Source organism: Trachemys scripta, chromosome 21 (assembly GCF_013100865.1).
Source record: "Trachemys scripta elegans isolate TJP31775 chromosome 21, CAS_Tse_1.0, whole genome shotgun sequence".
NCBI classification, from domain to species: Eukaryota; Metazoa; Chordata; order Testudines; family Emydidae; genus Trachemys; species Trachemys scripta.
The window spans coordinates 3,433,112-3,460,211 of record NC_048318.1 but is presented as its reverse complement, the minus strand read 5'-3'; the positions used below and the strand labels follow the sequence as shown (position 1 = coordinate 3,460,211).

Sequence of the window (27,100 nt, the reverse complement as noted above, 5' to 3'; positions counted from 1 at the left end):
ATGTCAAAGAGCTACCTTAACCCCTGCTCTGAGAGTTACCACAGATAATGCACAGGCGAGGGGAAGTGGCCCTAGGACACTGGACATGGTTTGGTGACCAGATGTTACATACAACTGTATGTTGCCCTCTCAAGGTATCACTTCCTGTTTGTTCACCATCCTCCGATGTACCCATTCAGGAGAGCAGGACTCCCAGGGAGTCTGCACACCTGCAAGGAGCAGGCAGAAGTTACTAGAATGATCGGAAGAGCCAAACGTTGACCTCTCGTTTTCCCCAGGTTTCTATGTGTAGCTATGCACGTCCTCCAAGAGACCCACAAAAACGCTTCCAGGATCTTTTCTAGAGTCAGCCCTTACGCGTGAGCCTACGAACTGCAGCACTAGTGCCCCCAGTCCCAACCACCTCACGAATGACCCAAAGCCAACGAGCCCTCGGCGCTGCCCAAGCCACATGTGGTCCTACAAACAACCCTGCATGGGCAAGGGGATAAACAGCAGCACAGAAACACTTCACCTTCAGAGATCAATGACTCATTAAAAGAGGGGACAAAAACCATCTCTAAAGAGAGATCCCTTGACGCTGGGGCTCTGCACTCCCAGAGTCCATGCCCCGTTGGGAGCAAGCTTCCTAGCGAGCAAGAGGGGGCCAGCATCTGCCATTTGTGGGTTAATGTTTACAGATGCAGGAGGCCATGCGCCATTGACCACAAGCCAGCGGAAGCACCACAGCAGCACAGCTCAGCCTGTACTAGTGGGTTTCTCACCAGGAGTCTTGGAACAGGCGACATCAAAGCGATAACAAAGGCTACTTGAGTCAAACAATATTTACTGGACTCTTTATTTGGATTTTCAACAGCTCAGACTGCAGCTCAGCATAACACAGACCACCCAGGGGGACGTCATGTGGAGCCTCAGACAACCCAGATCATCACTCCCCCGCCACCAACCACATGCAAACGGAAACCAGAACCGCACGCAGGCTAGAGGGTGCTGCAGACCAGCAGCAGGGAGACAATTTACAGACAATTAAGCCTCAACATCCTTCTGGAGTAGTTCTCTGTGTTTACAGATGGGGAAACGGACTTGTAGGAAGGTGAAGGGACTTGCCCGAGGTCACACAGCAACTTAGACTGTAAGATCCTTGGAGAAAGAAGGGGCTATCTTTTTGTTTTGTGTTTGTACAGCACCCAGGATAATGGGGTCCTGGTCTAGAACAGGGCTCCTATGCACTATGAAAATAAGTAGTAGTAAACTCTGCAGCAAAGCAAGGAATACAAACAAGAGTCCTGCTTCGGAGTCTAGTATGGTAGCTATTAGATCAGGGGTGGGCAAACTTTTTGGCCCGAGGGCCACATCTGGGTATGGAAATTGCATGGCGGGCCATGAATGCTCACAAAATTAGGGGTTGGGGTGCAGGAGAGTGCTCCAGGCTGGGACCGAGGGGTTCAGAGGGCAGGAGAGGGAACAGGGCTGGGGCAGGGGGTCGGGACATGGGAGGGGGTCAAGGGTGCAGGCTCCTGGGCAGTGCTTACCTCAAGCAGCTTCCAGAAGCAGCAGCATGTCCCCCGTCCAGCTCCTACGCGGAGGCGTGGCCAGGCGGCTCTGCGCGCTGCCCTATCCGCAGGCTCCGCCCCTGTAGCTTCCATTGGCCACGGTTCCCAGCCAATGGGAGCTGCGGGGGCAGCACTTGGGGTGGGGACAGAGTGCAGAGCCCCCAGGCTGTCCCTACGCATGGGAGCCAGAGAAGGGACATGCCGCTGCTTCTGGGAGCCGCACGGAGTGGGACAAGCCCCTGTCCCCGCTCCCCAGCGAGAGCTCGAGGGCCAGATGAGGCCCCCGGGCCGTAGTCTGCCCACCCCTGTATTAATCCTTTTTATCTTTTCCCTGATCACTCTAGGATGGTTTAAAAACATTTCAAGAGATCTGTTAATATCACCCTAAAAAGTGTGAAAACCAAAATAATTTCTAGGTCCACATTGGAGTTCTCCTACACCAGCATGGACCTGCAAAGTCTGGGTTGCAGGCACTGCAGGGGAATGCTTCTTAACTTCAGTACCTTCACTGGAACTTTAAAGAGACGAACACACAAATGATTCAGAGATACGGTTCTAGTTATCTGAGCGGGGGTAAAACAGAGGGATTGGTCAACAAATTAAAAATCTACGGAAACTCTTGCTCATGTACACGAGCATTCCTCATGTAGCCAATCAGCGCAATTACCCATGGCTCTCATTCAAACCAGCACTTAAGCATTCATCACAAGCAATGGAATTTAAGCAAACGCTTACATTTTAAACTTAAGTGCCTTGCGGAATCAGGGCCCACTTGAATACGGATTTGCAGAACCGAGCCCTAGATATGGAGATAAATTTAACCCAAAAGTCCCTCTAGAGTGTTTCCTAATCACTGAAAGCAAGCATTGTTCAGTCAGCAGTTCAGCTCTGGGTAGTTGCAAACTACCAGAGGGAGCAAGGAAGAGACAGTGCATTGCAGTGCATACACTAGAGAAAGAAAAAGAATGAACACTACTGCCAGTCATCAGCAATGTCACACTCGTAAATGGGCACTATCAGTATGATATACTGTAGGCTTAAAATTCAACCCACATTGCTATTGTTCTAATCTAGACAGGAAAGGAAGGTCCTTTAGATTCCAAAGGGTTCCCCCTGTCTTTAATTTAACTTTAATTTAAAAAAATTAGAACTCCACCCCGCTGTCAGAGAATTCTATACAAAAATGAAAGTTGTAGCAATCAAGTGATTAGAACCTGGGTTCCTTCTCTCTGGACAGCAACATCTAATGCTTGAAACGGACAAATGAGCAGGAGCCCTATCTATTTTTGGCTCTGCCACGGCCTCACTGCAGCCTTGGGCCAGCAACTCAACCGCCGTGCCTCAGTTTCCCCACCAATTAAAATAGGAACACCTTTCATCTGCCAGCTGGAGAGCATTGAGAGATTTAATTACAGATTTACAAAGAGCTTTGAGACAGGTTTCAGAGTGGTAACTGTGTTAGTCTGTTTCAGCAAAAGGAACGAGGAGTACTTGTGGCACCTTAGCGACTAACAAATTTATTTGAGCATAAGCTTTCATGGGCTACAGCCCACGTCATCAGATGCATGCAGTGGAAAATACAGTAACAAATTTATTTGCTAAAGCCCACAGCCCACCTTAATCAATTAGTCTCATTAGAGTTGGTATGGCAACACCCATTTTTTCATGTTCTCTGTATATATCGTCTTCCTACTGTATTTTTCACTGCATTCATCTGATGAAGTGGGCAGTAGCCCACGAAAGCTTATGCTCAAATAAATTTGTTAAGTCTCTAAGGTGCCACAAGGACGCCTCGTTCAAACTGCTTTGAGATCCTCTAATAAAAAGGTGCTCTGGAAGTAAAATAAGTTTTTTCCATCTGAATGCACAAGTTTGCCATATGGGAGACATTAGGATCATACTAAAAATAAAATATAATACAATTAAACAAGCTGAGAGAATAATCACATTAGAGACAGATCAAAAGCCTGGAAAATAAACATACAAGTAACAACTCTCTGAAAGATCAACAGGAACTTCCTGGAAGAAAGTCTGAATGGGATAAAGCATTGCACTAACAAGCGGTGCTTGCATGGTCCTGGTTAAGGCAGGATTATGGGATCTGGGCTCTCAGGAAGAGAGGCCAATTTTATAGCGTAGCGATTAATTGCAGTTTCTAGCACTGCAGCTATTCAGGGCTGCTGCTGCTGCCACCATAGCACTAGTAACAATCCAGGACTTGCTACAGAAGAGTGATATGGGTGTCCCTGTGGGGGTGCCACCCAGAAGAGTGATATGGGTGTCACGCCTTAGCCTGATAGAAGCTCCAGGCCTGTGCACCGAAGGTACATGCGCTTACCCACAAAGGCAGAGATGGACTGAGGAATGGATTGGTTTCTTCTCTCTGTTTCAAGGCAATTATTATCCAAGGAGGGAAAGCAGGAGCCCTCGAAAACAAACACGCATTAAGGACACTATGCTGGAAGCCCATGTACTCTGTACCTGAACGCACTCACTGAGCATGGGGAGAGCGCAGCCCAGGGAGCAGCGGGAGGCATTTGAAATTTGGAGGAGGGAAGAAGAGGGAACATCAGGGTTATTGCTCATCACCTGCCCAGAAGATTATTTTTGAGCATACCCAGAGCCGGTGCAACCCATTAGGCAACCTAAGCGGTCGCCTAGGGCGCTAGCATTTGGGGGGTGCCATTTCGGGTCCTTCGGCTGCAACCAGATCTTCGGCTGCCCCGGTCATCGTCAGCATTTAGGCGGAGGGAGCTGGGGTAGGGGGGCGCGAGGAGGGCCGCCTGCAGCAAGTAAGGGAACTCCCTGTCCCAGCTTACCTCTGCTCCGCCTCCTCCCATGAGCCACCGCCCCGCTCTGCTTCTCTCCCTCCCAGGCTTGCGGCGCCAAACAGCTGATTGGAGCCGCAAGCCTGGGAGGCGGGAGAAGTGGAGCGGCGACAGAGCAGAGGTGAGCTGGGGCGGGGAGCTGCCGGGGGGGAGCATCTCAGGGCGGAGGGGGAGGGCTGTTGCGGGGGGGGGGGGGGGCCGGGGGGGGGGGGGGGGGCAGAGAGCTGCCACAGGGTTCGGGGCGGGGGAGGGGCGGGCGCAAGGTGGAAGTTTTGCCGAGGGCGCGAAACATCCTTGCACCCTCCCTGAGCACACCCAACAGCATGTTCAAGTGTGCCATGTAAGTAAACCATGTCTTCCTCTGGCCACTGATCCACACCATACGGTCAGAGCCTGCTACAGCTACCAGCTAATGCAGTTACTCTTTTAGCTCAAGTGCCAGCATGATTTTCCTGCCCAAGGACCAGAGTTCAACCCTTGCTGACGACCGGTGACTGAGCCATCACAGAATGAGGGCCCAAGCTCGCAAATAGGGTGTAATCACGCCGGAGCACAGGCCCCTACGGCTAACGAGTAACACTGCCAGGGAGCAGCAGAAGGCTCTGCTGCTCATGCTGTGGACTTGCACAGCTTACCTGTATACGCATCCCCAGAGCCAAGCAGCGGAAGGCCAGGTCCACGGAGGAGTCACCACACTGGAAAGCTGGAACCCTGCTCCACTAGCACCAGTACGTGCATGAGACGGAGAATGAATAACTTCCCCCATCTCACTAACCTGCTTCCCAGCTCCTCTCACTGTACCTAGCAGTGCCCCACTGCCCACACACTGGAAGGGCCAGCCCATCCCTACCTCCCAATAGGAATTCCCCTCCCCTCTTCAGAGCTCCACAGCCATCCACCCTGGAATGCGTCCCCATCACTGAAGCAATGCTGCTCAGTTCTTTATCATGCAAGCGTTTCTCAGACCTCTCCCCTACTCACTGCCCTGGCTATGAACCTGTTTAACTAGAAGAGCCAGCAGGGGCACTTCAGCTTCTGCAAGGCAAGAAACTCAACCTCTGTGCCTGGGTTCCCCCATCAATTAAACTGGGAACACTACTCATCTACCAACTGGGGAGTGTTGAGAGCTTTAATTACACATTTGCAAAGTGCTTTGAGATCCTCTAATAAAAAGGTGCTATGGAATTGCTGTATGATTTTTCCCTCTGGATGCACAAGTCTGCCACATGGGAGACATTAGGAGAAGTATAATAGCCCTGGCCTCATACAGTAATTTAAAAAAAACACAAGCTGAGAGGATAATTACATTAGAGACAGATCAAAGGCCTGGAAAATAAATTCACAGGTAACAACTCTCTGAAAGACCAATAGGGACTTCTTGGAAAGCCTCAATGGGATAAAGCATTTCATTAAGAAAGTGGACCATACACGGTGCCCCACACCCCTCCATCCAGACCTGGTGCTACCAGGGCTAAGGGGACATTCTCTCTCTCTCTCTCTCTCTCTCTCTCTCACACACACACGCACGCACACACACACACAAGCACACACACACCCCGCAGACGATTTTCAAGGGCTCCAAAGGGCCAAATATGTGCCAAGTTATCCAATGTTAAGCAGTGGAAGTGAAAATGACATAGTCCTGGCACAGTAACCACATTTTGCCTTTTTAAACTCAAACCCCAAGATTTTCCAGGGATCCTACTACCTGCTGGACTCCTGGAAGTTTGTTGGTTTTTTAAATAGCAACATCCAGGGCCCAAAAATACCCACTTGCCTCACAATAACGGGACCCTAGAATTGACCCTGCCTCCATTCCCCCATTATCTTCACATAGACAACTCTGGTGTTCTGCTAAAAGATCATTCCAGTTGAAAACATCTGGATATGCCAGGAACGTTGCATGGCATGCGGGCTACCCAGGCATTTTCCAGATACCCAGTGCGTTCAGCAGCTGCAAAATAATTAACGTGAGACTGGGCGTACACTTGTTCAATAGGAGCTTCTTCCAAGGGGTGTGGACACCCACCACCACACACAGTCTCCTCTGCACAGCAAACGTCCTGAGTAGGCCAATCTTTCACTATCCCCAGTTCTCCATATCCCACCCAGGGGAAGCCGGAGAGATGGGTAAAGGCAGCTCCGAGCCAGTGAATGACAAACACCTCAACTGAAGGGAAAGGAGGAGAGAGATGTGAGACGCCCCTACAGCGGAGCGAAATTTTTCATCCAAAACCTTTTCCCTTCCCCGCCCCCTCCAAATTTTCCCTTCTTCATTTTTTTCAGACTGGCCAGCAAACTGAAAAATCCATTATTCGCGCCACTCTCCTCCTCTCTGCCCCACCAGCTGCGTTAAGACTCCCACCCCCTCTGAGATGATTCTAGCGCTGAGCTGCAGTTTTGCTTCAAGGCTGACATCAAACCCTGAGGAAACCAAGCCCAGCTGAGGCTTTCTGCTCAGACGCTGCCAAGCCCTCCCTGTGCTGCTTCGGGGGGAGAATCACCACTGAGCCCTGCCACGCGGTGGCTCGGACCCACAGCCTGCCCGTCACAGCACTCAGAGAGCTGGCAAGCTACAATATGCTATCAAAAGAGCAAACCTCTCCCATGGAATCTCTCTGCGAGCTGAGCAAGAAGCGGGGCTCCCTGCTGGACTTCACTCGGCTGCCTGCCAAAGGGCAGAGCTCTCAAGCGCACAGCCAGCACAACCTGGGCTGCTGCCGGGCGCCCCCTCAGAGCTGGGGCTGACAGACCCACGACGTCTGCCTCCTGCCAGTATTTAATTTGTGCCAAGGCTTGTCAGGCACCTCTGGGCTTGGCCGTTCATAGCCCCAGCACCTCTGGGCTTGCTGCATCAGTTATGAATGTAAAAAAAATTGCTTGAGTCCCAGCACCTCTTTCATTACAAATTAAGCACTGCCTCCTACCCAAGTTAGGCCCTGGGTTCTGGGTGACACGCCAGGCTCTTTAACGCCGTGTTCACGAGGATCTTTCATACCAGAGAAAAGGGAAAAGGCTACAGGATCCAGGGCAGCCAGAAAGAGCACCCTGAAAAGCAGGACACAGCACCCCATTTCCTCCGGGCTCCCTCCCACACACTCACACTCCAGCTAATCTGGCTCATTAAGCGCCCTCGTTTACTGATGGCCTCATGCTACGGTGCCTCAAAAGGAATCTGTGACACCGCTGACATGGTTGGGCCATGATGCAGCCACGCCCTTGGAACAACTTATCCAGGGTTGGGATGGATTATCCATCACTGGCAACCAGTAAATCAAATTTACATGTTTTTCCAAAGAGATCTGCTCTAGTTCAACAGGAATTCAGGGGAGTCCTCTGTGATACATAGGGCCTACCAAATACACAGCTGTGAAAAACACAGCATGGACCATGAAATCTGGTGTCTCCGGTGAAATCTGGCTATTGTAAGGGGGCTGCAGTATTGACACCCTTACTTCTGCACCGCTTCAGAGCTGGGCGGGCGGAGAGTGGCGGCTGCTGGCCAGGTGCCCAGCTCTGAAGGCAGCGCTGCCACCAGCAGCAGCACAGAAGTGATGGTGGCAACACCGCGACCACTCCACAATAGCCTTGCAACCCCCCCACGATCTCGTTTTGGGCTGGGATTCCCATGGTTACAACACTGTGAAATTTCAGATTTAAATATTGGAAACCATGAAATTTAAGATTTTAAAAATCCTGTGACTATAAAATTGACCAAAATGGACCAGGAATTTGGTAGGGCCCTAGTTATATAGGGCCCTACCAAATATACATACATAAATATATATATACACACACACATCTGACCAGATGACGCTGATGGCCTTGGAATCTATGAAATTCCCACACATCCAGGTGCGTCATGATCAAAGCTTCCCATTTAGTCACAATTCTGCAATGCAGCAAGTGTCACAGCTGGGTGGTGGGCAGCCAGACCCAGAGTCCTCAGTCACAAAACAGGAGTCGGCTGAGTCAGGATAGGAGGGTCAGAACCACCAATCCGATGCCAGGTGTCAGGCCGGGTCAGGATGCCAGGAAATCAAGCCGTGGGAGCAGGAAGCACAAGGCGCACAGTCCACAGCAAGGTGGAGCTCAGGTGTTCAGACCAGTTCCTGTGCTGATGGCTGGCCCAACTTAAGCCAGCAGCGGATCAGCTGCTCTGAGACGTCACCAATAGAACTGCAGGGGGGCTTCATGGGTCCTAGGTAGGCAAGCGTTAGCAGGCTGCCAGGTGGAGGGCTGGAGCGTGGCTGCTCCTGCAGACCCAGCTTCGAAACCTGTGGGTCAAGTCAGCGAGGGCGTCACCCCCAGCCAATGGCTCCAGCTCCTCTGCACACAGCCGCGTAGAACATTGCCGTGCACCCGGGGGGGGGGGGGGGGGGGGGGAGGAGGGGTTTGGAGTTTGTTCTTCATCCACGTGAGGCCTAGGACAGCCCTCCCCACAGGAGAGCAGCTCTGGTATTGCGCGGGGTGGGGAGCTCCCTACTCTCCCCCCTGCACACCCAGGAGGCCCGTCTGCTCAATGGCCCATTCCTCTCTTTGACAAGGGTCACTGGCAGGTCCCATCTACTCTCCAAGGTGTCAGGGACGAGCACTAACAAACATGACTGAGGCTGTCACATAGATGGGCCCACAACAACGGACTGGGGACGGTGCTATTTTAAAAGGAACTCAGTGAAAGACCCTGGATCAGCCAGTGTCCTCCTGAAGAGGTTGGCGCTGGGACACCTTTCGGCCTTGGGATGTATGAGTCAGATATCAGCATTCCCTATCTCCCAACCACAGTCATGAACAGGATACTGGGCTAGATGGATCTTTGGTCTGACCCAGTCTAGCCGTTCTTGTGTTATCTATCTGTTAGAGACCAACAGCCAGGCCAATTCCTGCTGCCCTGCCTCAGAGCACAAATCAGCAGCTATGGATTCAGCAAAACCCCCAGCTCCACAGCTGCTTTCTAGCATAAAAATATCCTCAAAAGGGCTGTCGTTGTGGAAAGAGACCACCGCCGAGCTGCTGAGCAGTGACAGTCTGAAAGATGGAGCTCTTCTAAGAAGACACAATGAGCGAGATTTTCAAGACCTGGCTGGAACAAATGGCAAAATACTTCAACCCAGGACAGGGACTTTTTTTTTCCTTTTTCCTTTTTTTAAAAGTAGGTTTTTCTTCTTTTTTGAAAGTATCAGATCCCAGTTCTTAGGAAATGTTGGCCGATACTGAAGCTTTTGCACATGGTCTGACAAAAAGCTCTCCAGCCCTAGCATGTCATGAGGCATAAGAGTCACATCATTCTGATTACCTTCACGCCTGGATAGACATGATAGTGATGGAGACATTAGATACATAGGAGATCAGATCACGTTAAATAGCAGCTGAGATGAATAAAGATCCTTGCTGAGTCCTAAACTCCACTCTTGAGCCATGGAATTAATTCCAGCTTTGGCTCAAATCTCTGATAAATGCTCAGGCTGGTTCTGATTTTACCCAGACAGGTTTTCCCCCTCGACCTTGGCTGACATCTCCAGGAAGAGAGGAGACCCCAATGGCCTCCATGGAGATGAAATAGGATGTCTCTCACTGCACGATTCAGGCAGGAGAGAAATGACTATGAGGGAGAGGAGACAGTGTCTGCTTCATGCACAAACATCTTGGAAAATCAGCCATGCTAGGGAAAAGTAAAAAGGTAACAGTTCAGCGGGCTTTCTGTGATCCATTGCCATTTGCAATATTTGTCAGAACTCGGCAGCTCTTTAAAGTATTTTACACAACTCCCACGAAGGATAGAGCACGGAACAAAAACACCCTCCCTCCTCAATCGGCATTCCGGAGCCAGATGGGAAGGTCTGAGGTTGCAACTGATCTAAAGACGAATGCTGGCTACTTAAAGAACCTCTCTGGATGTCTGTAAGAGGACCTGGTTGTCCCAAATGAGCATGAGGGGAGACATGGAACAAGAGTTAAGGACAGCAGAGCACAAATGCCTTGCAATGCTGCATGGAGAATTTCAGAGCAGATTGCAGGGATGGCACCAGTGGCTGGGGGGACAATTTTACCAGGAATGGGGAGCACACTTTAATGTCACAGAAGGTTAATTCTAGTTACATCGCCCCCCACAAAGTGGCTGAATCATTAGCGTTTAAAAGTTCCTGCCCACAAGCTGTAATGCATGATCAAAAGCCTCAGAAGAGCCATTTTCTTTAGCCAATAGTTCCTTCGTAAACACTGTAATTAAGGGCTCAGGAGAAAGCCTGTGGAACACTACTGAGTTTTGAACAAGCCCGTTCCATTAAAGGCACATACATGGGAAATGCACACGTCAGATCTTCAGTCCTTTCTGGGCATCGCACAGAACCAGCCTATCACAGCAGAGCCATTTGGCTGCCTATGAAACGTTCAGAGCTGGGGACATCTGGAAGGCAGAAAACACTGGCGCGATTCTTTGCAAACAACGCAATCAACAGGGTCAGCCGTCCCATGCAAAGCAAAAAGGCCTCCTTTGTTCTCATGTGGGTTAATCAGGAGCTTCTTGTTCAGGCGGCTTCCATCCTTAATCACAGGCTCATCCTCTTTTATACAGTGGCTCTGCCCATAGTTCAGGGCTATCACTTCAAAGGTCTGTTGGTCTCCCTCCCTAAGCAACAAAAACCTTCTGTTTAAGGGCATAGGAGGATGGGAACTGTTGCAGCCTTACGTTTTATATTATTTTTGTATTTTATACTTCCCTGAGTCGGTTCTCTTACAAAATTAAAGCCCAAACCAAAACGAGTTATGTGACAAATAGATAGTCAAAGTTTCAAAAAACTGGTTAACGTTTTTCCCTAGGATTGAAAAACTTCGTAATTGGATCCTAAAAAGCTGTAGACTATCTTCGACTGCAATCTGCAGTGGGCTGAATAGGCAAAAATCTGGGCATGCTTGTTCGTCTTCACTAGACAGCCACAAATAAGGCAAAAGAAAATCTGCCGCATTGCCTTGCTCGGATTCAATGCAGAATTAATGCTCACCAAGGCGATAAACCAGGCAGGCTTGCATAAATGGCACACTATTTTACTTTGCAGGCTACATCTAGGAGCAACAGAATAACAACGGAGACCAACAGGCAATGAATAAGCCAACTACAATCACAAATATCCTAAGCAGTGCCATAGATCTCCGAGTTATTATGCTTAGTGACATTACGGTGATGGGACTTTACCAGTAAATATGTGCATAAATGCTAACAATTGTCACCAGAATGATTAGAAAGATACTGATGAAAAATGCAACATATTTCTTGGAATAAAGAGGCAACGCTGTTGAGCAGTCTGGTAAGTTGTTAGTACAGTTCCAGTTGAAGACTGGTAAGGTACCCAGGGAAACTGAGATAAACCTATAAGAAGGAAAAGCCTGTACTTTTTATTGGCACCTTAAGGCCTCCTTTTAATCATAGTCAAATACCTCTCGATGGCTCTGGCTAACAAACGAAACATGGCAGCTCCTAGCGCTACAAACAAACCGCCTTCCTTAATAAACTGGATTGTGTGCAACAGGATCAAGGTTTTCTTTCCATACCTCAGAAAGTTTACTTTGTAAACTATTCCAGTTAACAATTCACAAAGAGTTGGATCGCCAATAAAAAAGGCACATACGGGTTGTGAAATTTGTTATTTTTCCATAGGGCAATCAAAATCCTCAAGCTCTCTGGGACAATGAAACTACATGTAATCAAAAAGGGAACATTTGCTAACTCCACATGATCAGTTGCCTTTTCTCTCAGAACAAGTTTTCCTGTATAATTATAATATAGCACTATTAGCACATAGGCCTTCATTTCCTTGAGGGGTAAAATTAGGTCCTTCCATCTTTAATCAACAGGTCTGTTTGAACAGCTCATCCTCTTTTACACAACAGCTGCCAGATACTTTCTTAACGAATGGTTTCGAGACAATGCTTCAAAAGTCCATTGGCCTCCCTTCCCAGGTAAGGAGCAACTTCTCTCTATGTTCAAGTAGAATAAGGTCGGGTAGTTGTCAAAAGGGGAGTAGCTTGCACCCTTAGGGTATGTGTTCACTACCCGCCAGATCGGCAGGTAGTAATCGATCTATCAGGGATCGATTTATCGTGTCTCATCTAGACATGATAAATTGATCCCCGAACACGCTCCCCGTCGACTCTGGAACTGCACCAGAGTGAGAGGCAGTAACGGAGTCGACAGGGGAGCCGCGGCCGTCGATCCCGCGCCATGAGGACCCAAGATAAATCGATCTAAGATACTTCGACTTCAGCTACGGTATTCACATAGCTGAAGTTGCATATCTAAGATCGATCCCCTCCAGTGTAGACCAGCCCTTAGTTTTGTATTATACTTGTTGTTAGGTTACAGATTGTCAACAACAAAGGCATATGGCTGGCCTGTTCCTCTGACAAGGGTCCCTTGTGAATATAGGCAGTAGAGCATCTAGGCCAGCAACTCTCAACCTTTCCAGACAACTGTACCCCTTTCAGGAGGCTGATTTGTCTTGCATGCCCCTAAGTTTCACCTCACTTAAAAACTACTTGCTTACAAAATCTGACATAAAAATACAAAAGCGTCCCAGCACACTAGTACTGAAAAAGTACTTCCTTTCTCATATAACTATAAAATAAATCAATTGGCATATAAATATTGTACTTACGGCTTTAATCACCGTAACATCAGTAATTTCTTGTTACTTAATGTTGTAAAGCATCTCAGGTTACAGCTTATATAAAAGTAAAATGTAAAGTGTGATATAAAAACACAAATAATTCTTCAGGTCCCCTCGAATGTAATGAGAAACAAAACCAAAAACCAAACAAATGTAACTGTGCTTTTGGAGGGACAGCTACAAAATATCGCCAAACATGTAACCCCCCCAATGTTTTTGTTAATCTTGTTGATCATTTCTGAAGCCCATTGTATGGGGGAAATAGTGGGGAAAAGTGTTTCTGGATGAGAAACGCGCTTGCCCATGACACCTAACAAAGAACGGCTACCTACAAACCTGTTTCACTGGGAAAAAAAAAAAAAGATTTCAGTCAGTTATCACTATTCCCCTAAAATCCAGGACAGTTCTCTGATCCCCATGTCCTGGTTTACATGTTAAACTTTTAAAAGTTTATTTCATATGATGGGAAAAAACTTTGTGTTGAGCAAGAGAACATGACAAAAATGACAGTTTTAAACTGAGAAAAGAAAGTCAGGAAAGGAGGTGGGCGGAATGGGGAGGGAGTGAACTTGGCGCTGCCTCTGCAGCGGCTACAGCCTAGTCTCTGAACTTCAGCTGTCACAAAGCTGTGGATTTTGTCGTTTAAAATTTTTATTTTCTTTACTGCAAAAGCCATTAATTGTGGGTTCATACTGTGCCTTAAATATTAAAGCTTTTGTTACATTTAAAAGTAGAGCAGTCTTTGGTTGGGTTTTTTTTTTGTATTCTAGTCAATTCATTTAGGAAAAAAAAATCTAAAAAGCAAACAAAAACTTATCTTCGCACAAGTCCCCAACCCAAGAGCAATTCTATTGCAGCAACAAATGTTAAAAGTTTTTCCACTGGCAGTTCTGCTGTAGCAAAAAGGTTTTTGATCTGAAGTTTAAGTAACACATATGCCGTAAATTTCAATCTCTAAGAAATTAAGAGCCACAAAGAATAGTTTCAGAGATGCTACAGGGAGGGGTGAGAGGAAGGATGACTCTGGGGTCAAGGCACTAGACTGGGACTCAGGAGATTTGGACTCAAACATCCAGCTTTGCAACTGACTTCATGTGTGACCTTGGGCAAGTCACTATCTCTCTGCATCTCAGTTCCCCATATGGAAACACTCTTTTCCCCAACACTTGAACTTGTGGTATAGTAAAATATGGACTGTCCTTGTGATGGAGAAGCTTTCACACCAAGTGAGTACATGCAAGAGAAGTGCCAAAAAGATGATAAATAGTTAGAAGTTTGGTGACCCTTTTTAGCATATGCAGAAGGGGAGGGTTCCCCAGCCAGCAAGCCAGAATCTTACCTGGATTCTTTGAATATTAACCTGATCCTGAATAAGTCATGTATGATGTAGTATGTTAAATGTTTTATTGTAACTTTGCCTTATTAGCAGCTGCCTTTTTTTATCTCCCTTGCCCTGGCTCCAACCACATCATCCCCACCCCTAACACCTCCCGACTTCTTTGGGCTCCTGGCCTGCAACACCTTACACAGCTCTGCCTCTCTCCTCCTCATCTCCTCCAGATGCCAGTTTCATCAGCTTCTCACGTGCTCTCCCACACTGACCCTCGCTCCTGGAACACCCGCCCTGAGCCCAGGGCTGGCTTTAGGCCGATTCGCCCAATTCCCAGGAATTGGGCCCCGCGCCTAAGAGGCCCCCATGCACTCACCCCGGCGGCGGTCGTCTTCGGGGGCCCTGCTCCCCTGGCCAGAGCGCCGGCCGGATCGCGGAAAGCTCCACAGCCCCGCTCTCCCTGCTGGAGCTCCAGCTGGAGCTCCGGCTGGAGCGCAGCAGCCCCACGGCCCCGCGACCCCGGCTGGAGCACGGCTGTCCCACGGCCCCGCGACCCCAGCCGGCAATCGGAAGTGCAGCCCCAGGAATCGGGCCCCGCACTTGCTAAAGCCGGCCCTGCCTGAGCCTTTCCACAAAGCCACCTCCAGATCCAACTCTGCATCAACATCTTTGAGAGATCGGTCCATTCTCAATGGTTCAGCTGAGGGCCAGGTGAGAAGAGCTGACACATGTTGATAATTGTTCTCACAAGAAAAATCTATATACTTCCGTTACATTCAAAAATCTACATTCAAAGAACACAATTAGGGTTGCAAAGTCAAGCCCTCAAAAGCTAGGAGTGATCAGAAGTGAGGCTGTCCATTACAAGTGTCTTTAATTACATGATGACAGACTATTTTTCCACACACCTGCCTCATTCAGTGCACAGGGTGGATCCGCCCCAGGGATGAACCAAGGTTGTGCAGTGAAGGAGAATATTGTCTATAGGCCCCTTGTCTCATTTGTTACAGAAGTTGGAAGATGCGTAATGAATAAGGCGGGGGTGAGGGGAGAGAAAAGATGGTCTCTTGGCTAAAGGAAAGTGACTCTGCTGTAGAGATCCTGTGTGATGCTGCGCAAGTAACATGAACCAACGTCTTCACAGGCCACCGTTTGGTCCTCATCTGCTGGGGGCACAATGTGAGACGCCTGTGACCTGAGCTGCAGATGTGCTGGCCACTCAAAACTGTGGTAAATAGGAGCTCTGCTCTGATGCGCTATAAAACACTAAGGACTCACTTCTCAGACTGGACACCCAAGTTAACAATGGACAATTTTGGCTTCAATGTCTGGGTTTCAGAGCCCATCTGTAAAATGCAGATAACACACCACTGCCCCTCTCAAGCCTATTGTGAAGATAGTTCTGTACAAACATTGAACTGGCTTCAATTCATTAAGGAGAGCGCCATGGAAAAGCCCATGAGGAAACTGATAATTCTGTATTCAAGGCAGGTTTAGATGGCAGATAGTAAATAATGCATGGGGCCACACAGTGAATGAGGAGGATAAAAAGAAATATAAATAGTTACCCGGTCAGTGAGCACTGTCCATCCTGTGCAGTGAAGGAGGCAGAGGACCTGTGGGGACAGAAAAACCAATATGAAATCATGTAATTAAAACCGCATCACAATGCACACACACAAGGGGGCCAAATTAAGGCAAAACAGGCAACCTTTATTCTGGTATGTGACTTTTCAGAGGTTGACTTTGCAACCTAAACATATTTTTATTACATACAAAAACTAAGCGAGACAGCCAAACTCTCTCAAAATTCAGCCCAAACCTCAGTGCTGCCTAGTGGACAGAGCCCTGGGTTTTAAGTCTGGGGATTTGCAGCTGTGCCACTGGCTTTCTGCCTGATCTTGTGCAAGTCTCATGGTCACCCTGTGCCTCGGTTTCCCCATCTGTATTTCAGGGATAATGAGGTTTACTTCCTTTGTAAAGCCCTCTGAGATCCATGGATAAGAGCTAGTTATCATCATCATCATTATTATTAGAGAAGGTGTTGGATCAATGTATTCCACCCTGCTTAGGACTAAGGCCTGGTCAACATGACAAAATTAGGTCAGTATAATTATATCATTCAGGGGTGTGAAAAATCCACACCCCTGAGTGATGCAGTTAAACCAATCTCACCCCACCCCCAGTGTAGACAGCTCTAGAATTCTCTCGATGACCTAGCTACTGCCTCTCGGGGAGGTGGAGTACCTATGCCAATGGGAGAACCTCTCCCATTGGCATAGGTAGCTTCTTCAATGCAGCATTTGAAGAGTAGACAAGCCCTTAGTAGCTGAAGCACAAGACTAGGCAAAGTCATTTAGTCCCTGTACCTCACTCACTTGCTCATTTGTAAAATGGGGATAACACAAGCCTCCCATGGACAATTGTGAGGCTTGGGTCATTCATGTCTGTAGCCATTTTAAGATCTCATGAAAGTGCTATACATGACAGATACTTCTTGTTTCCCCCTCCTCCCCCAACTAGACCAAAAGCTTTACATGTCTGGGGTCTCTACATGGAGGAATCAGGTCAAAACCACGTCCAACATGAGCCCCTTAAGTCAATGGAGCTACAAGCAGGGCTGAATTTAGCCCTTGAAGTTTGAATTCTCCTTATACACACCGTGCCTGCACTTGGAGACGGAACAATGCAGCTGCTGCTTCTTGGGGGAGGGTGGGGGGTGGTTTAAAGCCTTTGTCTGCAGTGGGAAATGGGATCAGTCTACACTTAGCCACTCACAGCAGGTACAAGTGCTGCCCAGGGAAAGTCCTGGCTTATAGAGTCTATCTAGGAACCCCACACCATTTCATGGTCTGTGAGACCAAGTGTCAAGCACCCACCTGCTCTATATGGTGAAAAGAAGCTGGCTACATGTGCCATGGATATCGCCAGCCTTAAAATAACCCACCTGGATGCCTCAGCCTTTCCTGCTAGGGTAGGAAGCAGAAATATTGATATTTCACCAAATAGCCCCATCCCCTGTATTTCCAATCCACTTTTCACAGCAAAGCGGTTCAGGAAACACTACTTAACATTCCAACAGCTCCTTCCCTCCCCAGCATTCAAGGCAACTCACAAACACGAGCTGGTTTAGTCCTACACACACCACTGCAAGTTAGTGCAGAACTATGAGCCTTGTTTTTTAAAATGGGGAATCTGGCCTAAGTCCCTTCACTTCTGTGCCTCAAAGTAACACAGGGAGCCAGGGAAAGGAATCCCAGTCTTCCATCTCTCCCCAGTCGTCTTCTCCCACTGCTGCATCATGCCCCCTTAAGGCTTGAATTCAGCAGCATCTCCCTTGAGGGTCTCCAGTCAAAGCCGTATTCTGAGAACGCCAGCCTGCATTGCCATGGCCTGGCAAGAACCACATGGGCTATCGCGCTGGTACTGAGCCGCTGGTCACCTGCAGAGTCGTGACCAGCAAGGAGTCTGTAGGGTAAAGTAATCCCAACTCTAGCCAACCAGGATTAAAATGCATGATGGGAGCAGGTGAACTCTAGGGGAAGGAAGGGTGGGGGTGTTTGTGGCAAATGCTGCGGAGGATCTGAACCCCAAAGCATTTGAGAGGGACAATCAGTCCCAAGAGAATTAGGACAGACACTGAAGAAACATCAGCCTGACTATTAGCACCATTCAGCTCTAAGTGAGACACACCCATCACAGAGCCTGGAGAGATGGCAGAGACCTATTTGGGCAGGCAGCCTGCCCCTTCTGGGCCAACGCTGGATAGTTCTTTAGTGGACTGGGCATTTTCCAGGGCTTTGCCCAGCTAGGTTTTCAAGGCCCCAAAAGACAGGCCTTCCCCTCAGCAGCCGATGCCACGGGCTCAGACAGTCCCTGTACAGTCAGCGGGCAGGGAAAACCGCAATGAGGAACAAGCAGTGTGTGCTGAGGGACCCACTAGTGCCGTAATGGCGGAACCCTCCCTCTCCCCTGTCCCTCGGCACAGCAGGCAGGGGGACGGCGAGGGAGGACAAACAAAACCCAGAACATAACCACAGAACAGGAATAATGTGAAGCAACTGGTTTTATGCAGCAAGCGCCCAGAGGAGCAGTCACCCAGGAACTCCACTGCTCTGCAGACTCCCTCCCTCCTCCCCACAGAGGGGGGAGCAGGGCCTGGGCGTATGGGACATACAAACCTCACCAAAGAGCAGCCGGGGCAGAGGGGGGGCCACAGATTGGCAATGGGCTACCAACTCCAACACAACCCAGCCGAGGACCGGCTTTGTTCAGCGCCTAGCACAAGGGCAGCTTGGTCCAGGGCTCAGGCTCCTACACTGCACTGATTACAAAGCCCTGGCTGGGATGATTTAGTTGGTGTTGGTCCTGCTTTGAGCTGGGGGTTGGACTAGAGACCTCCTGAGGTCTCTTCCAACCCGAATCTTCTATGATTCTATGTTGCAATACAGGTAATACTACTACTACACCGGCCCACAGCAGGTCTCTGGCCTGAGACACAAATTAAGGGGGCTCAGAAGACTGAAAGTACCAGAATTAGATATCCGAGTCAGGCCCATGGCCTCCAGACACATTAAAAAAACCACACAGGATAAATCAGCCATTATTGGCAGCTAGGGTAACCAGACAGCAAGTGTGAAAAATCGGGACAGGGGGTGGGGGGTAATAGGTGCCTATATAAGAAAAAGACCCAAAAATCGGGACTGTCCCTATAAAATCAGGACATCTGGTCACCCTATTGGCAGCCCTGGCACAGAGCCAAGGGAGATACACAGAACTAGTGAATGTGGGGGCGGGCAGGAGTGACTGGCAACATCTGACTACAGCAACTGTCACCACCTGGTGCCTGAAGCCACTTCACAGCAACAGCTAAAATCTAGGATTACCATATGTCCGGACTTTCCTGGACATGTCTGGTGTTTTGGTCCTCAAATCCCCATCCAGGAGGAAATTCCAAAAAGCCGAGCATGTCCGGGAAAATAGGGAGGGGTTGTGGGGCTTGGATCGGGGCTGGAGCCGGCGGTGCTCGACCGCCGGCTGGCGCCGCTCGGCCAGGGCCAGGCCGGAGCCGCTCGGCCGGAACCGGGGCCCGAGCGGAGCCGGGCCGGAGATGCTGGGACCGGGGCTGGGGGTGCTTGGCCGCCGGCCAGCGCCGCTCGGTCGGGGCCGGGCTGGAGCCGCTCGGCTGGAACCGGGGCCCAAGCCGAGCCGGGCCGGAGCCGCTGGGACCGGGGTTGGGGGTGCTCGGCCGCCGGCCAGCGCCGCTCAGCCGGGGTCGGTGCCCCGGGGCCTGAGACGAGCTGGAGTCACTGGGGCCGGGGCCGGAGCCACCGGGGCCGGGGCAGGCCACAGCCACTCGGCCGGAACCGGGGCCGGCGCCCCAGGGCCCGAGCCGAGCTGAGCCAGAGACGCCGGGGCCAGAGCTGCTCGGCCGGGGGGGCTGGACTGGGCCGCGCCTCCTCATGCCCCCCCGTCCCAGTCCCAGCTTACCTGCTGCCTGCCTGTTTCAGGGTTCCCGCGAACATTTGATTCGCAGGAAGCAGGGGAGGGGGAGGAACAGGGGGCGGAGCGTTCAGGGGAGGGGGCGGAGTTGGGGTGGGGTCAGGGTGGGGAAGGGGCGGGGTTGGGGGCGGGGCCCTGTGGAGTGTCCTCTTTTTGTTTTTTTTAAATATGGTAACCCTATAAAATCGCACCGTGCCCGGCTCAGGGCAGGCCAGGGACCGAGAGCTCTCCAGGGGAGAGTCCTTGCACAGACCCTTGGCATTGTGCTTTGTGCCTCACAGCACCCTCTGTAGGGGAAGGAAACACCACAGCCTCACGTCTCACTGCTGAAGAATCCAGTCCCGGCCAGCGTCTGGCCCGCCCTCAGCCATCGGCTGGATTGAGGCCCAATCCTCTCCCAAGCAGTAACCACCAGGCAGGGGGAGAGGGGCCTGGAGTCCTGGGCATGAACAGGGCTCAGGGAAAAAATCTCCTTACAATTGCCACAATTAACAGGTGTTTTTATGAGCAGCTTAACTGTCCCTGCCCACGCTTTCAGCTGTTAAGTTTGGCTCTCAAAAAGGGAGAGAGATTTGTAGGCCAGGGCCCAAAACAAACTAAGAATTGGTGGCATTTCATATAGAGGAGAGTCAAATAAAGCAGGTTGAGAGGAAGGGGGATGAGAGTTCTACCAGACTCCAGGAACCCAGCTCCATCACCGCTCTGACAAGGAGCAGACAGAGAGCTGTGGATGGAGAAATTTACCATCCACTGCATTACATGCCAAACCCAGCTGGTAACCACGGGGCCTGGACTGGATCCCCCCTCTGGAGAAGACATGACACTGCTGACAGCAAACATATTTCAGGCCAGTACGTACATTCTCTGTGGCCTGTCGGGCTTCCAAGGGAACCCCAGGATTAGGGGAACCATACACGGCATGCAAGATCAGGACCAGGAAGGGCTAAGCACTTTGTTCCAAGTCTTCAGTCAGCAAAAAACTTATATTGCGGGATGCTGCTCGCAGACCACGAGAGAATGTCAGGGCATTCTCTGTAAATAGGAGTAGCTGCATTGAAGTCTAGTCTCTCTGTGCCTCGGTTCCCCATCTGTACAATAGGGACAACAGCATGGCCCTACCTCGCAGGGATGTTGGGAAGATAAATACAGTAAAGATTATGTAAAATACCACTAGGATGAGGGCGGTTGAGTTGCTTGGGAATTTGGGAATTTCTCAACAAAACAGTCCGTCAGAAAACGGCGGATTTGTTGAAAACAGAACTTTCTGCAGTTTTGACAACACTTTCTTCAGGGAGGTTTCTCAAATCCAGTAAGGAATTAAGGTCTAATCCAGGGAGACACCAACTCAGAATAGCCAATAGGCTGGTGGTTTGGGCATTCACATGGGAAATCCAGGGTCAGATCCCTACTTTGCCTAATTTGGAGCAGGGACCTAACCTGGGTCTCCTATGTAGCATGTGAGTAGCCCAACCACTAGGTTTTCTAGAGGTGAATCGGTCTCTCTCTTGCTCTCTCTCTCTCTCTCCTGATGCAAAACAGGAAATGTTTCAAAATGTCAAATGCTGCAGGACAGTAACACAGTTTCCTGCCTAAGTGTACTGTGACAAAGTTCCTCCTCTATCTTGGTGGGTCCTGCGCTTATTGGCGGATTTTCTTGCCTCAGAGATTCACCATGTGGGTTGGGGAACAGCCCAGAGACCTTCCCCTCTGGAAGAACCCACAGTCCAGGTCAATTGGGAGGTTTGGGGGAACCCAGGCCTGCCCTCTACTCCAGGTTCCAGCCCAGGGCCCTGTGGACTGCAGCTGTCTATAGTGCCTCCTGTGACAGCTACAACTCCCTGGGCTACTTTCCCATTACTTCCTCCAAACACCTTCCTTATTCTCACCACAGGACCTTCCTCCTGGTGTCTGATAACCCTTGTGCTCCTCAGTCCTCCAGCAGCACAGCCTCTCCCTCCCAGCTCCTCACACTCTCGCTCCACAAACTGAAGTGAGCTCCTTTTAAAACCCAAGTGCCCTGATTAGCCTGCCTTATTGATTCTAGCAGCTTCTCCTTAATTGGCTCCAGGTGTCCTAATTAGCCTGCCTGCCTTAACTGGTTCTAGCAGGTTCCTGATTACTCTAGTGCAGCCCCTGCTCTGGTCACTCAGGGAACAGAAAACTACTCATCCAGTGACCAGTATATTTGCCTTCTACCAGACTCCTGTACCCCACTGGTCTGGGTCTGTCACAGTACATAAGTGTACACTAGATTTGTAGGCCCTAGAGTCTTTATGGTGTTTTCCTATTCTCGCTGGTCGAATACCCATCCCCACCCCAATTAGATAACACCCACGCTCCAAAGCATTAACACTTACAGATACGTCTGTGTCTCACTCTCCAGTCTCCTCCTCACCCCCAGGAAAACCTCTGCACAGGCTGTTAAATTATTTAATTTCATTTATTTGAAATAAGGTAACACCTCCTGCCGATTACATGCATGAGAGCGCTCGCAATGAAATCAATTTCACAGCACGCTTTCTGCATGTCACCGCATTAATTCTGTTGTAGTGCTAACACAGCCCACTTGGGAGGGTAGAAAGTGAAAAGGGACAAGGGCTGTACAATGCAGTGAAGTGATTTGTGAGAGACGGGGGTAGAGCAGGCCAATAGACTGGAGACACCCCTAAGACAGGTCTCAGCTCCCTCTGTGCCTCAGTTTCTCTACACAGATAATATTTGCCTTCCACACATAGCTATTGAGCGGCTTAATTCGTGCTCGCTTATGAAGCGCTTTCAGATCTTTTCAAGGAAGCGGACAGGAGAAGTATTTTACCCGCAAACCGAATTCAGTTTATTGGTGCTAAATACCCAGACAGCAGACAGCTGAATCCAAGCGGTCCCTGGAAGAGCTGCCATCCGAAACAGATTTCAGAAGCATAGACCTAAGCCTACAGTGTTCAGATCTATTCACGCCCTTCACAAAGATGTTAAGAGTTATCAGAGGGTGAGGCCAGCGTATTTAAAGGGATCTTATATTTGTACAACCATGGAATGGCACGTGGCAGCCAGAGCATCTGGGTAGTTCTCACTGGCCACACAGATTAGACCAGTGGTCCCCAACGCGGTGCCCGCGGGTGCCATGGCGCCCACCGGGGTGTCTAAGTGTGCCTACGTACTGGCCGGCTGATTTTCGGTGGCGACACCTCTAGATGCTGCTGCTTGTCGGCGGCATTTCGGTGGCGATGCCTATTGTCGTTGCCGCTTTTCGGCAGCATTTCAACGGATGCTCGTCCGCCACCACGGTCCTCCATGGCTCGTCGTTTGGCGCCCGCCAGATGAAAGAGGTTGGGGACCACTGGATTAGACCTTTTTTAGATCTTAAATGCTACCTAGAAAACCTTAGTGACCTGAATGCTGAGTTACACCAGGGCCCCTTTTTCATGAGGTTGATGGATTTCCACTCCATAGGTGCACACTTCACACTTCTGCCGTAATAATACTGGGGAGCGGGTGATTTTTTTAATGTCATTTTTATACTAGCAAAGGCCCCGCCCTTGACTGTTGCCACTACAGCATATCGCATTTGGAAAACTGGTCTAAGCCATTCTGACATAAGCCCTCTTCTGCCTATTTCAACGGTGTCTCCACTAGGAGGATTTATACCAGGATAGCTATGCCAGCACATCTTTTCTAGTGTAGACCAGGTCTATGCCCCCTCTACTCCCATTCTGGCAGTTCTAGTGGGCATAACTGTAACATGGCTCCCTTAAGGCCCTTTTACACAGCTAGGATTCACGATGTGACGGAGAGACTTCAGAGACTCATCAAGCCCTCGGATCGCTACCCCTTCCTGCTTCTCACGTGGGCACCAATGATACTGCCTTGAATGACCTTGAGCGGATCACTGCAGACTACCTGGCTCTGGGAAGAAGGATAAAGGAGTTTGAGGCGCAAATGGTGTTCTCGTCCATCCTCCCTGTGCAGGGAAAAGGCCTGGGTAGAGACCGTCGAATTGTGGAAGTCAACGAATGGCTACGCAGTTGGTGTCGGAGAGAAGGCTTTGGATTCTTTGACCATGGGATGGTGTTCCAAGGAGGAGGAGTGCTAGGCAGAGACGGGCTCCACCTAACGCAGAGAGGGAAGAACATCTTCGCAAGCAGGCTGGCTAACCTAGTGAGGAGGGCTTTAAACTAGATTCACCGGGGGGAGGAGACCAAAGCCCTGAGGTAAGTGGGGAAATGGGATACCAGGAGGAAGCACGAGCAGGAGAGTGCAAGAGGGGACGACTCCTGTCTCAGACGGAGAAAGCAGGACAATCAGCGAGTTATCTTAAGTGCCTATACACAAAGGCAAGAAGCCTGGGAAACAAGCTGGGAGAACTGGAAGTCCTGGCACAGTCAGGGAACTATGATGTGATTGGAATAACAGAGACTTGGTGGGATAACTCACATGACTGGAGTACTGTCATGGATGGATATAAACTGTTCAGGAAGGACAGGCAGGGCAGAAAAGGTGGGGGAGTTGCATTGTATGTAAGAGAGGAGTATGACTGCTCAGAGCTCCGGTATGAAACTGCAGAAAAAGCTGAGAGTCTCTAGATTAAGTTTAGAAGTGTGAGCAACAAGTGTGATGTTGTGGTGGGAGTCTGCTATAGACCACCAGACCAGGCGGATGAGGTGGACGAGGCTTTCTTCCGGCAACTAACAGAAGTTACTAGATCGCAGGCCCTGGTTCCCATGGGAGACTTTAATCACCCTGATGTCTGCTGAGAGAGCAATACAGCGGTGCACAGACAATCCAGGAAGTTTTTGCAAAGTGTAGGTGACAATTTCCTGGTGCAAGTGCTGGAGGAACCAACTAGGGGCAGAGCTCTTCTAGACCTGCTGCTCAAAACCGGGAAGAATTAGTAGGAGAAGCAAAAGTGGATGCGAACCTGGGAGGCAGTGACCATGAGATGGTTGAGTTCAGGATCCTGACACAAGGAAGAAAGGAGAGCAGCAGAATACGGACACTGGACTTCAGAAAAGCAGACTTTGACTCCCTCAGGGAACTGACGGGCAGGATCCCCTGGGAGAATAACATGAGGGGGAAAGGAGTCCAGGAGAGCTGGCTGTATTTTAAAGAATCCTTATTGAGGTTGCAGGAAAAAACCATCCCAATGTGTAGAAAGAACAGTAAATATGGCAGGCGACCAGCTTGGCTTAACAGTGAAATCCTTGCTGATCTTAAACGCAAAAAAGAAGCTTACAAGAAGTGGAAGATTGGACAAATGACCAGGGAGGAGTATAAAAATATTGCTCAGGCATGCAGGAGTGAAATCAGGAAGGCCAAATCACACTTGGAGTTGCAGCTAGCAAGAGATGTTAAGAGTAACAAGAAGGGTTTCTTCAGGTATGTTAGCAAGAAGAAGAAAGTCAAGGGAAGTGTGGGCCCTTACTGAATGAGGGAGGCAACCTAGTAACAGAGGATGTGGAAAAAGCTAATGTACTTAATGATTTTTTTGCCTCTGTCTTCGCGAACAAGGTCAGCTCCCAGACTGCTGCACTGGGCAGCACAGTATGGGGAGAAGGTGACCAGCCCTCTGTGGAGAAAGAAGTGGTTCGGGACTATTTAGGAAAACTGGACGAATACAAGTCCATGGGGCTGGACGCGCTGCATCCGAGGGTGCTAAAGGAGTTGGCGGATGTGATTGCAGAGCCATTGGCCATTATCTTTGAAAACTCATGGCAATCGGGGGAGGTCCCGGATGACTGGGAAAAGGCTAATGTAGTGCCCATCTTTAAAAAAAGGGAAGGAGGAGGATCCGGGGAACTACAGGCCAGTCAGCCTCACCTCAGTCCCTGGAAAAATCATGGAGCAGGTCCTCAAGGAATCAATTCTGAAGCACTTAGAGGAGAAGAAAATGATCAGGAACAGTCAGCATGGATTCACCAAGGGCAAGGCATGCCTGACTAACCTAATTGCCTTCTATGAGGAGATAACTGGCTCTGTGGATGAGGGGAAAGCAGTGGATGCGTTATTCCTTGACTTTAGCAAAGCTTTTGATATGGTCTCCCACAGCATTCTTGTCGGCAAGTTAAAGAAGTATGGGCTGGATGAATGGACTATAAGGTGGATAGAAAGCTGGCTAGATCGTCGGGCTCAACGGGTAGTGATCAACGGCTCCATGTCTAGTTGGCAGCCGGGTTCAAGTAGAGTGCTCCAGGAGTCGGTCCTGGGGCCGGTTTTGTTCAATATCTTCATTAATGATCTGGAGGATGGTGTGGACTGCACTCTCAGCAAGTTTGCAGATGACACTAAACTCGGAGGAGTGGTAGATACGCTGGAGGGTAGGGATAGGATACAGAGGGACCTAGACAAATTAGAGGATTGGGCAAAAAGAAACCTGATGAGGTTCAACAAGGACAAGTGCAGAGTCCTGCACTTAGGACAGAAGAATCCCATGCATTGTTACAGACTAGGGACTGAATGGCTAGGAAGCAGTTCTGCAGAAAAGGACCTAGGGGTTACAGTGAACGAGAAGCTGGATATGAGTCAACAGTGTGCCCTTGTTGCCAAGAAGGCTAACGGCATTTTGGGCTGCATAAGTAGGGGCATTGCCAGCAGATCGAGGGACGTGATCGTTCCCCTCTATTCGACATTGGTGAGGCCTCATCTGGAGTAGTGTGTCCAGTTTTGGGCCCCACACTACAAGAAGGATGTGGAAAAATTGGAAAGAGTCCAGCGGAGGGCAACAAAAATGATTAGGGGTCTGGAGCACATGACTTATGAGGAGAGGCTGAGGGAACTGGGATTGTTTAGTCTGCAGAAGAGAAGAATGAGGGGGGGATTTGATAGCTGCTTTCAACTACCTGAAAAGGGAGTTCTAAAGAGGATGGATCTAGACTGTTCTCAGTGGTACCTGATGACAGAACAAGGAGTAATGGTCTCAAGTTGCAGTTGGGGAGGTTTAGGTTGGATATTAGGAAAAACTTTTTCACTAGGAGGGTGGTGAAGCACTGGAATGGGTTACCTAGGGAGGTGGTGGACTAAATGACCTCCTGAGGTCCCTTCCAACCTTGATATTCTATGATTCTATGACCAACCTGTCCCACCACAATTTTTAGCTCACTGGTGTGGGTATGTCCACCCAAGCTAGAAATAACACCTCCAGCATAAAGAAGAACAGGAGTACTTGTGGCACCTTAGGGACTAACAAATTTATTAGAGCATAAGCTTTCGTGGACTACAGCCCACTTCTTC

At 49.6% G+C, this 27,100-nt stretch overlaps 1 protein-coding gene and 1 pseudogene across 3 annotated transcripts in view; both read right to left on the bottom strand.

The window, feature by feature from the left end:
* Window positions 1-27,100, bottom strand: part of ST3GAL4 (ST3 beta-galactoside alpha-2,3-sialyltransferase 4) — a 154,999-nt gene that overhangs the window by 94,628 nt on the left and 33,271 nt on the right. Inside the window, exon 1 of one of the 3 annotated variants that reach the window (XM_034754767.1) lies at window positions 5,017-5,191. The exons of 1 other annotated variant lie outside the window; for it this stretch is intronic. In XM_034754767.1, coding sequence (XP_034610658.1) covers window positions 5,017-5,147 — 131 coding nt within the window. In that variant the 5' untranslated portion in view covers window positions 5,148-5,191. Of the gene's footprint in view, window positions 1-5,016; window positions 5,192-27,100 lie in introns of those variants that run through there. One more of the 3 variants, XM_034754769.1, reaches the window with a different exon arrangement.
* Window positions 11,197-12,389, bottom strand: LOC117868556 (annotated as a pseudogene).